We start from the raw sequence: 12,604 nt of genomic DNA on the forward strand, positions 1-12,604 counted from the left end.
TATATTCTCTTTGTTCTATAACACCCAAAAAAAAATCTTTTATGTCAGCCATGTTACGGATTTTATTCCCCTTGTATAAATGGAAGAATATTTAGTTTCCATAGCGGGGATTGTAAATCACGACGAACAAAAAACGGAAAGTGGGGGGGAGGGGGGGATGTGGGGGGGGGGGGGGGGTTCTGGTTAATTGAAAAAGCAGGCAGGAGTGGAGCTGTTCCAGCCCCCCTCCCCCCTCTGCCCCCCTTCCCCCCCTAGTGATCGGGTTTCACAAGACGAGTGAGTATGAGGCTCTTTGTCACCTGGTGCCACGGAGCGGGTACCTGCTGTTGCCCTGTACCCACCTGGGGCCACAGAGCGGGTACCTGCTGCTGCCCTGTACCCACCTGGTGCCACGGAGCGGGTACCTGCTGCTGCCCTGTACCCACCTGGTGCCACGGAGCGGGTACCTGCTGCCCTGTACCCACCTGGGGCCACAGAGCGGGTACCTGCTGCTGCCCTGTACCCACCTGGTGCCACGGAGCGGGTACCTGCTGCCCTGTACCCACCTGGGGCCACAGAGCGGGTACCTGCTGCTGCCCTGTACCCACCTGGTGCCACAGAGCGGGTACCTGTTGCCCTGTACCCACCTGGTGCCACAGAGTGGGTACCTGCTGCCCTGTACCCACCTGGTGCCACAGAGCGGGTACCTGCTGCTGCCCTGTACCCACCTGGTGCCACAGAGCGGGTACCTGCTGCCCTGTACCCACCTGGTGCCACAGAGCGGGTACCTGCTGCTGCCCTGTACCCACCTGGTGCCACAGAGCGGGTACCTGCTGCCCTGTACCCACCTGGCACCCCTGGGTTGCTAATACATGAGGTGCTGGTGGGGGTGAGGGGGGGGCAGGAGAAGGGAGTCTCTATATAACTCTAACATCCATAAATCACTAATGTTATTTTCCAGAAACATTATTAATATATAATATATATTTTAAATTCTAACACTGAGGCAATGTATATAGTCATTACCCACCTTGGAATAGTTTACATGGTGAGGACACTGTGAAGTCCCTATTCTGGATAAAGGATAAGAGACAGACTAAGTGGTTCTTCTAGGTGTAAGTCTTTTGTATGTGGCCTACAGGGCCTAGCTCTCTCTCCCAGGCCCGCTTTTCCTCCCAGGCCCGCTCTCCCTTTCCTCTCCCTGTTGGAGTCATATTTGTAAGCCTAACTCAAAGCTTAGATGAATATTGTGTTCGTGTGCATGAGTGATCGGGTTGTTAGGCGCTAATTAAATTATATTTCAATCAATCAAGCGAATTAATATCGAATTATATTAAATTGCAGTTCGCAATGACAGGAAAATCCATTTCCAAATAATTAAGGATATCTTGTTATGATATTTCAAAATGTGATTAGGAATTCAGTATAATCTTGGTAATATTTATCAAACTGTTTCGTTAGCAAGGGAGCCGGTCGGCCGAGCGGACAGCACGCTGGACTTGTGATCCCGTGGTCCTGGGTTCGATCCCAGACGCCGGCGAGAAACAATGGGCAGAGTATCTTTCACCCTATGCCCCTGTTATCTAGCAGTAAAATAGGTACCTGGGTGTTAGTCAGCTGTCACGGGCTGTTTCCTGGGGGTGGAGGCCTGGTCGAGGACCGGGCCGCGGGGACACTAAAGCCCCGAAATCATCTCAAGATAATCTCAAGAAGAGGAAGCATTGGATCATTGCTTGAGCAGATCCTGTGTACAAATACACAAGGGCCGTGATGAGGGTTCGAACCTACGTCCGGGATGATCCCAGACGGCCCTTGTGGATTTGTTCATTTAATATATCACGCTATTGTGATTTCTGTGTGTACAGATCCTGTGTGTCTGGGCCCCTCCAGCAGTGATCCCCGACTCCAGTAACATCACGCCTGTGGTCTGTAATTGTCATTAATGACAAGTTTGTGTAGTTGTTTTATTATTGAGAAGACTAATTTGGCGCCACGCACAGAGATGTGTTGGCCTGGCACCCGTGGCGCCACGCACAGAGATGTGTTGGGCTGGCAGCCGTGGCGCCACGCACAGAGATGTGTTGGGCTGGCAGCCGTGGCGCCACGCACAGAGATGTGTTGGGCTGGCAGCCGTGGCGCCACGCACAGAGATGTGTTGGCCTGGCACCCGTGGCGCCACGCACAGAGATGTGTTGGGCTGGCAGCCGTGGCGCCACGCACAGAGATGTGTTGGCCTGGCACCCGTGGCGCCACGCACAGAGATGTGTTGGGCTGGCAGCCGTGGCGCCACGCACAGAGATGTGTTGGCCTGGCACCCGTGGCGCCACGCACAGAGATGTGTTGGGCTGGCAGCCGTGGCGCCACGCACAGAGATGTGTTGGCCTGGCACCCGTGGCGCCACGCACAGAGATGTGTTGGGCTGGCAGCCGTGGCGCCACGCACAGAGATGTGTTGGGCTGGCAGCCGTGGCGCCACGCACAGAGATGTGTTGGGCTGGCAGCCGTGGCGCCACGCACAGAGATGTGTTGGGCTGGCACCCGTGGCGCCACGCACAGAGATGTGTTGGCCTGGCACCCGTGGCGCCACGCACAGAGATGTGTTGGCCTGGCACCCGTGGCGCCACGCACAGAGATGTGTTGGCCTGGCACCCGTGGCGCCACGCACAGAGATGTGTTGGCCTGGCACCCGTGGCGCCACGCACAGAGATGTGTTGGGCTGGCAGCCGTGGCGCCACGCACAGAGATGTGTTGGGCTGGCAGCCGTGGCGCCACGCACAGAGATGTGTTGGGCTGGCAGCCGTGGCGCCACGCACAGAGATGTGTTGGGCTGGCACCCGTGGCGCCACGCACAGAGATGTGTTGGCCTGGCACCCGTGGCGCCACGCACAGAGATGTGTTGGCCTGGCACCCGTGGCGCCACGCACAGAGATGTGTTGGCCTGGCACCCGTGGCGCCACGCACAGAGATGTGTTGGCCTGGCACCCGTGGCGCCACGCACAGAGATGTGTTGGCCTGGCACCCGTGGCGCCACGCACAGAGATGTGTTGGCCTGGCACCCGTGGCGCCACGCACAGAGATGTGTTGGCCTGGCACCCGTGGCGCCACGCACAGAGATGTGTTGGCCTGGCATCCGTGGCGCCACGCACAGAGATGTGTTGGCCTGGCACCCGTGGCGCCACGCACAGAGATGTGTTGGCCTGGCACCCGTGGCGCCACGCACAGAGATGTGTTGGCCTGGCACCCGTGGCGCCACGCACAGAGATGTGTTGGCCTGGCACCCGTGGCGCCACGCACAGAGATGTGTTGGCCTGGCACCCGTGGCGCCACGCACAGAGATGTGTTGGCCTGGCAGCCGTGGCGCCACGCACAGAGATGTGTTGGGCTGGCACCCGTGGCGCCACGCACAGAGATGTGTTGGCCTGGCACCCGTGGCGCCACGCACAGAGATGTGTTGGCCTGGCACCCGTGGCGCCACGCACAGAGATGTGTTGGGCTGGCACCCGTGGCGCCACGCACAGAGATGTGCTGGGCTGGCACCCGTGGCGCCACGCACAGAGATGTGCTGGGCTGGCACCCGTGGCGCCACGCACAGAGATGTGTTGGGCTGGCACCCGTGGCGCCACGCACAGAGATGTGTTGGCCTGGCACCCGTGGCGCCACGCACAGAGATGTGTTGGGCTGGCACCCGTGGCGCCACGCACAGAGATGTGTTGGGCTGGCACCCGTGGCGCCACGCACAGAGATGTGTTGGCCTGGCAGCCGTGGCGCCACGTACAGAGATGTGTTGGGCTGGCACCCGTGGCGCCACGCACAGAGATGTGTTGGCCTGGCAGCCGTGGCGCCACGTACAGAGATGTGTTGGGCTGGCACCCGTGGCGCCACGCACAGAGATGTGTTGGCCTGGCACCCGTGGCGCCACGCACAGAGATGTTGGGCTGGCAGCCGTGGCGCCACGCACAGAGATGTGTTGGGCTCACAGTTCGAGGAAAGCTAGTTATACCCAAGTGCTTGACTTGGTCGTGGTCAGTGGTTGCAGATACGGCAACCTGGACCAGCTTGTTGCAAGCACACAACCGGTCCACAGATGAAGCGGTGGAGAGGGCGGGGGAATAGCTGGTTTGTAAATGACCAGTAAAATAGAAGCTGGTGGTTCAGACCCGGTTTGCAAGTGACGGGAAGAGGTTTGTAAAGCGGTTGGGGGTTGTGGCGCCGCCTATTCCAGCGTGGGTTGGACATGTATATGAGTGGGGTTGGGTGGTTATATATCGGAGCTGCCTCGTAGGGGCCAATATGCCCTCTGCAGTTACCTTTGTTCTTATTGTAAAGGAAAGAAAATTATTAATCATTGTGTATCATGTATTAATCATGTGATCAGTCAACCGTGGGGGGGGGGTGAGTGTTGCAAGCGGATCAAAGACTGGAAGATGCAGTTTAATGCTCAAAATGTATAGTTTTGAGCCTAGTTGATGATAATTATAGTAGCTAAACAATGTTTAAATTGCCAAATTGCATCAAAGATCTTTAAGCCATCACCCCCCCCCCTTACCCAGAATATTGGAAATAACGAAGTTATAACGCAGACTCACAAACAGTAACGTGACAGTAACGTTATAATATGTTATGGCAGGGGCCAGTATGCCTTCTGCAGTTACCTTTGTTCTTGTGTTCTTATTGTAAAGGACTGTAAAGTAAAGACTGTAAAGTATTGTGAAGGAAACAATATAATGGGTATTAAAACCAAGAGACTTGAGTTAATTACAAAGTTACTAGTGTGTAAACAGGGTTCCTGAACTTTGTTATAGATTACCAGGTAACATTATGATGTTAGCGTGGGAGTGTCTCAACCATACGTTACTCAGGTATGAACTGAGTAACTGAACTCTAGGTGTGAACTCTATTAATGCTGGTGTTCTTAATACTAGGCTTGTACAGCGAGTCTTACCTCTAGACGGTTTCCAGAGTTGTTCTACTCCCAGAGCCCGAGGCCAGGCTCGACTTGATAGCTTGGTCCAACTGGCTGTTGTTTGCAGCGGCCCGCAGGCCCACATATCCACTACAGACTGGTTGGTCCGGCACTTCTTGCAAGAACTTATCTAATTGGTTCTTGAATACCTCCACCTTCGTTCCGACAATATTTCTAATGTTTGCTGGGAGGGTGTTGAACAGCTGGGAGCTCTGACGCTCAGTGTTGTCTGTCTGTGCCTGTGGCGCCTCTACACCTCACTTGTTATATTCTGCATTTCCTTCCTTATCTTTCGTTCTAGTATGTTATGTTTGTTTACATTTTGTTTACATTTACGTGGATGATAAGGTGTAAGTTGCATGAAGATGTGTGTGTGAACACGATATGTAGTCAGGTTTGTGGGGGTAGGCAGGTGTACATAGGTGACACGAAGGGAAATTTGAGGCGAGACGGAAGAAGAGAGTTGAGGAAGTGGAGTCAGTTGTGGAGGAGTGGTGGACTAGCCCCGGAGGTCTACTGACCGTGAGCACCATATTGATCTATCCCTCCACACGCCACCTGCTTGGCACTGGGGGCCACCACTACCACCAGTAAGCATATTTTCCACCAGTGTTGGTGCACCAGTCAGGGTTACTACAGCGGTCCGCGCCCTGCCCCTGCTGCACCCTCCAGTCCTGCTGCTCCACCTCCTCCTCCAGTACTGCTCCCCCTCCTCCCCCTCCAGTCCTGCTCCACCTCTTCCTTCAGTCTTCCACCACCACCTCCTCCTGTTGGCCCGCGCCACCAATTACTGCTGATGCGTGCTGTGGCAAACAACATTAATGTTTCCCAGTGTGAGAAGTGAATAAAAACCTTTGCGGAAACTAACAACAACGATGGATTGTGTAAAGTTATAAGTTGTTACTGGTTCAAGGACGACTTTGAGGCAAGAACAGACAGTGTTGAGCGCTCACTGGAGCATGTGAGCCCTCCATAGAGGACACTGGAGCATGTGAGCCCTCCATAGAGGACACGGGAGCATGTGAGCGCTCACTGGAATATGAGAGCCTTCATCGAGGACTCTGAGCGTGTGAGCGTCCACCCCGGACATGACCCCACCAGACCCAGGTATGTGGCCCTCTGCCCTCCTCCACTTGTGTGAGAATAAATGTGAGTGTGCGCGCGTTTCGGCCAACCTGTCCTACAAAGAACGTCGCTTTTCGCTCGTATGCGTTACCTAAGGCCAAAAATTGTCGTACTAGAAAACGGAAGCGGTGCGCGAAAGTGACGTACTGTCCCGTTTTCTGTTTTGGGTCCTCTGGTAGGTTTGGAGAAACTATTTTAAATTGGCCAATTTATTGACGGGCTGGTGTCGGCAGTCATCCGCACGAGTGTGATGACTTCACTCCTTCGCTCAAGACGCTGTCACTGTCGTTAGCTGGACAGTTGTAAGACAGTTAATAACTTGGTCATTATATATATGTATATATATATGACAATGTCAGACCACGGAGGAAGGATTAAATACGAAAGTACTTAAGGAATTTCCTGTCTTAATCCTTCCTTCGTGGTGTATTCACCACGTGTTAATTTCTTCATGATTTACACGCACGTGTGTGTGTGTGTGTGTGTGTGTGTGTGTGTGTGTGTGTGTGTGTGTACTCACCTAATTGTGCTTGCGGGGGTTGAGCTCTGGCTCTTTGGTCCCGCCTCTCAACCGTCAATCAACAGGTGTACAGATTCCTGAGCCTATTGGGCTCTATCATATCTACATTTGAAACTGTGTATGGAGTCAGCCTCCACCACATCACTTCCTAATGCATTCCATTTGCTAACTACTCTGACACTGAAAAAGTTCTTTCTAACGTCTCTGTGGCTCATTTGGGTACTCAGCTTCCACCTGTGTCCCCTTGTTCGCGTCCCACCAGTGTTGAATAGTTCATCCTTGTTTACCCGGTCGATTCCCCTGAGGATTTTGTAGGTTGTGATCATGTCCCCCCTTACTCTTCTGTCTTCCAGTGTCGTAAGGTGCATTTCCCGCAGCCTTTCCTCATAACTCATGCCTCTTAGTTCTGGGACTAGTCTAGTAGCATACCTTTGGACTTTTTCCAGCTTCGTCTTGTGCTTGACAAGGTACGGGCTCCATGCTGGGGCCGCATACTCCAGGATTGGTCTTACATATGTGGTGTACAAGATTCTGAATGATTCCTTACACAGGTTCCTGAACGCCGTTCTGATGTTAGCCAGCCTCGCATATGCCGCAGACGTTATTCTCTTTATGTGGGCTTCAGGAGACAGGTTTGGTGTGATATCAACTCCTAGATCTTTCTCTCTGTCTGTTTCATTAAGTACTTCATCTCCTATTCTGTATCCTGTGCCTGGCCTCCTGTTTCCACTGCCTAGTTTCATTACTTTGCATTTACTCGGGTTGAACTTCAACAGCCATTTGTTGGACCATTCACTCAGTCTATCCAGGTCATCTTGTAGCCTCCTACTATCATCCTCTGTTTCAATCCTCCTCATAATTTTTGCATCGTCGGCAAACATTGAGAGGAACGAATCTATACCCTCTGGGAGATCATTTACATATACCAGAAACAGTATAGGTCCAAGGACTGACCCCTGCGGGACTCCACTTGTGACGTCTCGCCAATCTGAGACCTCACCCCTCACACAGACTCGTTGTCTCCTGTTGCTTAGGTACTCCTCTATCCACCGGAGTACCTTCCCTCTCACTCCAGCCTGCATCTCCAACTTTCGCACTAGCCTCTTGTGTGGCACTGTATCAAAGGCTTTCTGACAATCCAAAAATATGCAGTCTGCCCACCCTTCTCTTTCTTGCCTTATTTTTGTTGCCTGGTCGTAGAATTCAAGTAACCCTGTGAGGCAGGACCTGCCATCCCTGAACCCATGTTGATGCTGTGTTACAAAGTTCCTTCGCTCCAGATGCTCCACTAGTTTTTTTCGCACAATCTTCTCCATCAGCTTGCATGGTATGCAGGTTAGGGACACTGGCCTGTAGTTCAGTGCCTCCTGTCTATCCCCTGTGTGTGTGTGTGTGTGTGTGTGTGTGTGTGTGTGTGTGTGTGTGTGTGTGTGTGTGTGTGTGTGTGTATGTATGTATGTGTGTGTGTGTGTGTGTGTATGTGTGTGTGTGTGTGTGTGTGTGTGTGTGTGTGTACTCACCTAGTTGTGTTTGCGGGGGTTGAGCTCTGGCTCTTTGGTCCCGCCTCTCAACCGTCAATCAACAGGTGTACAGATTCCTGAGCCTATCGGGCTCTGTCATATCTACACTTGAAACTGTGTATGGAGTGAGCCTCCACCACATCACCCCCTAATGCATTCCATTTGTCAACCACTCTGACACTAAAAAAGTTCTTTCTAATATCTCTGTGGCTCATTTGGGCACTCAGTTTCCACCTGTGTCCCCTTGTGCGTGTTCCCCTTGTGTTAAATAGACTGTCTTTATCTACCCTATCAATTGCCTTGGAATTGATTTTATATGTATGTGTGTGTGTGTGTGTGTGTGTGTGTGTGTGTGTGTGTGTGTGTGTGTGTGTGTGTGTGTGTGTGTGTATGTGTGTGTGTATATATATATATATATATATATATATATATATATATATATATATATGTATATATATATATATATATATATATATATATATATGTATATATATATATATATATATATATATATATATATATATGTATATATATATAATATATATATATATATATATATATATATATATATATATATATATGTATATATATATATAATATATATATATATGTATATATATATATAATATATATATATATATATATATATATATATATATATATATATATATATATATATATGAATGACAGTGTTTAACCATGAATGAAAATAAAACTAGAAATTCCGGACATTCCGGACAATTACACACACTTCATTGTGTGTAATGAAGTAAGGGTGAAGAGGTAGAACGGCCTATTGACATAGCTCGAGTGCAGGGGGGAGTTGTGTAAAACCCTGGTTTGTGTCTTGGAGAGGCTGCAGGATCCAAGTAAATTCAGTAGAATTTCTGGTTGCAATTCTTTTACCATGTCGTAGCTCAGTGGATTAAGGCAGCGTCTGGGATGCTCCCGGACGTAGGTTCGAATGCACGTCACGGCCCTTGTGCTTTTGTTCATTTGATGCATCACACTATTGTGGTTTGTGTGTGTAACGCTGAAATATTTCCTATCCGCACCTTAGGTGAAGCTCAACTGCTTCCTCTAAAGACGCTAACATTTTGTGGATGTTATACATAAGTACTGCATGTTCGGTCCCTGATACATCTACCTACCTGTCTTGTGTAGCTTCCGGGGAGCAACAGTCCCGAGGCCCAGTCTCCGACCAGGCCTCCCGGTTGGTTGTCTAGTCAACCAGGCTGTTGGACGCGGCTGCTCGCAGCCTGACGTATGAGTCACAGCCTGGTTGATCAGGTATCCTTTGGAGGTGTTTATCCACTTCTCTCTTGAACATTGTGAGGGGTCGGCCAGTTATGCCCCTTATGTGTAGTGGAAGCGTGTTGAACAGTCTCGGGCCTCTGATGTTAATAGTTCTCTCTTGAACACTGTGAGGGGTCGGCCAGTTATGCCCCTTATGTGTAGTGGAAGCGTGTTGAACAGTCTCGGGCCTCTGATGTTGATAGTTCTCTCTTGAACACTGTGAGGGGTCGGCCAGTTATGCCCCTTATGTGTAGTGGAAGCGTGTTGAACAGTCTCGGGCCTCTGATGTTGATAGTTCTCTCTTGAACACTGTGAGGGGTCGGCCAGTTATGTCCCTTATGTGTAGTGGAAGCGTGTTGAACAGTCTCGGGCCTCTGATGTTGATAGTTCTCTCTCGAACACTGTGAGGGGTCGGCCAGTTATGTCCCTTATGTGTAGTGGAAGCGTGTTGAACAGTCTCGGGCCTCTGATGTTGATAGTTCTCTCAGAGTACCTGTTGCACCTCTGCTCTTCAACGGGGGTATTCTGCACATCCTGCCATGCCTCCTGGTCACATGTGGTGTAATCTCCGTGTTCAGATTTGGAATCAGTCCCTCTAATATCTTCCACGTGTAGATTATTATGTATCTCTCTCGCTTACCCTCTGAGAATACAGATTTAGAACTTTTAATCGGTCCCAATAATTAAGATGACTTGTAGAGTGGATTCCTGCGGTAAAGAGGTCAGCAAGTTCTCCGGCTCTGAATGTGGCTGTTAGAGTGCACCAATATTCCACCCTAGAGAGCACTAGTGTCTTGAAAAGTATCATCATGGGTATGGCGTCCCTTGTTTGGAAGGTCCTTGTTATCCTCCCTGTCATTTTTCTGGCAGTGGTGACCACTACTTTATGGTGTTGTGTAAAGGTAAGGTCTTCTGACATGATTACTCCTAGAACCTTTACATTAATTTTTCGTTTTATAATGTGATTTTATTCCGTTTTATATATCGTTGTTGTTTTTACATTTTCGTAAGTGTAACATACGTGTTAAACGAGGAGATTGGCTAATCTAATAGCCCACCGGGCTATTAGATCGCCCGGTGCTGCGCAAGCGATTTGGTTTGGGTGCGTATCCTGGCCGGGGAGGATTGGCTAGGCGCCAGTCCATAACTGTACGCCTCGGGGAATACCATGCATGTGCCCTCACCTCTCACTAGTGTAGTGGAGCGCCTCCCACAGGATGACAAGAGAGAAGAAATAGGTGCATTCCTCCAAGACGAAAAATCCCCTGCACGACCCGGGACACGTAAGGTGTCGAGACACGTGTATTGTCTCAGTTACGAGACAATAGTTTACGTGTATATTGTGACAAGTCGGTAGTGGAAGATGGCACGATGTGGTGTCCTGGTAAGTTATCTTCTTGAGGTTATCTTGAGATGTTTTCGAGGCTTAGCGTCCCCGCGGCCCGGTCCTCGACCAGGCCTCCACCACCAGCAAGCAGCCCGTAGCAGCTGTCTAACTCCCAGGTACCTATTTACTGCTAGGTAACAAGGGCATCAGGGTTATCTTGAGATGATTTCGGGGCTTTTTTGTTTTAATGTCCCCGCGGCCCGGTCCTCGACCAGGCCTCCACCCCCAGGAAGCAGCCCGTGACAGCTGACTAACACCCAGGTACCTATTTTACAGCTAGGTAACAGGGGCATAGGGTGAAAGAAACTCTGCCCATTGTTTCTCGCTGGCGCCTGGGATCGAACCCAAGACCACAGGATCACAAGTCCAGCGTGCTGTCCGCTCGGCTGATCGGCTCTTGAAAGAAAGAAGGGTGAAAGAAACATTTTGCCCATTTGTCTCCGCCTCCACCGGGGATCGAACCCGGAACCTCAGGACTACGAATCCGAAGCGCTGTCCACCCAGCTGTCAGGCGTAAGAGAATATGGAACTGTGGACAGGAAAATTGATCTTCGCCTTAACAATTATATCTCGCCCACACAAGTTGAATTGTCACTGGCTGGTTAGGATGAAGTAGCTCAAAACGAAATAGGTATTTTCGTATTTGTTCAACACGCTTCCACTACACATAAGGGACATAACTGGCCGACCCATCACAGTGTTCAAGAGAGAACTATCAACATCAGAGGCCCGAGACTGTTCAACACGCTTCCGCTACACAAAAGGGACATAACTGGCCGACCCCTCACAATGTTCAAGAGAGAACTATCAACATCAGAGGCCCGAGACTGTTCAACACGCTTCCACTTCACATAAGGGACATAACTGGCCGACCCCTCACAGTGTTCAAGAGAGAACTATCAACATCAGAGGCCCGAGACTGTTCAACACGCTTCCGCTACACATAAGGGACATAACTGGCCGACCCCTCACAGTGTTCAAGAGAGAACTATCAACATCAGAGGCCCGAGACTGTTCAACACGCTTCCACTTCACTTAAGGGACATAACTGGCCGACCCCTCACAGTGTTCGAGAGAGAACTATCAACATCAGAGGCCCGAGACTGTTCAACACGCTTCCACTACACATAAGGGACATAACTGGCCGACCCCTCACAGTGTTCGAGAGAGAACTTGATAAACACCTCCAAAGGATACCTGATCAACCAGGCTGTGACTCATACGTCAGGCTGCGAGCAGCCGCGTCCAACAGCCTGGTTGACCAGTCCAGCAGCCAGGAGGCCTGGTCGGGGACCGGGCCGCGGGGACCTTGACCCCCAGGTAAGGGAGATGAAGGTAAAAATTCAGAAAGTGACTTCACGTGGAGTCCATCTCGTGTGGGAATAGTGGTGAAGGTGGCGGCGGATGACCCGGCCAGACACGCCACAACAACACACTTTCATATTGAATGTTTGTTAACCACGAAACAAAAGCAAAATAATAAATATACAGACACAGGCGGAAGTGGCGAGGAGAGGTATAATGTATGAGGCAAGTCAAGCCAGGCATCTCTTCACGTGAGGGGAGGGAGTTATCAGGGGGAAAGCGCCAAGCCTTTACGACTATATAGCACTGGGAAGGGATCAGGATAAGGATTTGGGATGAGACAGGAGGGATGGAAAGGTGTCGAACAACTTGTGGACGGTCGGGGATTGAACGCCGACCTGCATGAAGCGAGACCGTCGCTCTACCGTCCAGCCCAAGTGGTTGGGTTCACTTCACGTGAGTGAGTAAAAAAAAAAAACAGATTTCACTGCCTGAGAAAGGCAAAATATT

The 12,604-nt window shown here is 50.6% G+C and overlaps 1 protein-coding gene across 2 annotated transcripts in view; it reads left to right on the plus strand.

Moving 5' to 3' along the window:
* Window positions 1-12,604, plus strand: part of LOC123766408 (uncharacterized) — a 291,287-nt gene that overhangs the window by 125,583 nt on the left and 153,100 nt on the right. Inside the window, exon 1 of one of the 2 annotated variants that reach the window (XM_069308426.1) lies at window positions 5,748-6,048. The exons of the other annotated variant lie outside the window; for it this stretch is intronic. Coding sequence (XP_069164527.1) covers window positions 6,030-6,048 — 19 coding nt within the window. The 5' untranslated portion in view covers window positions 5,748-6,029. Of the gene's footprint in view, window positions 1-5,747; window positions 6,049-12,604 lie in introns of those variants that run through there. 2 annotated transcript variants of the gene reach the window in all.

The sequence above is a fragment of the Procambarus clarkii genome, chromosome 62 (genome assembly GCF_040958095.1).
Source record: "Procambarus clarkii isolate CNS0578487 chromosome 62, FALCON_Pclarkii_2.0, whole genome shotgun sequence".
Lineage (NCBI taxonomy): Eukaryota > Metazoa > Arthropoda > Malacostraca > Decapoda > Cambaridae > Procambarus > Procambarus clarkii.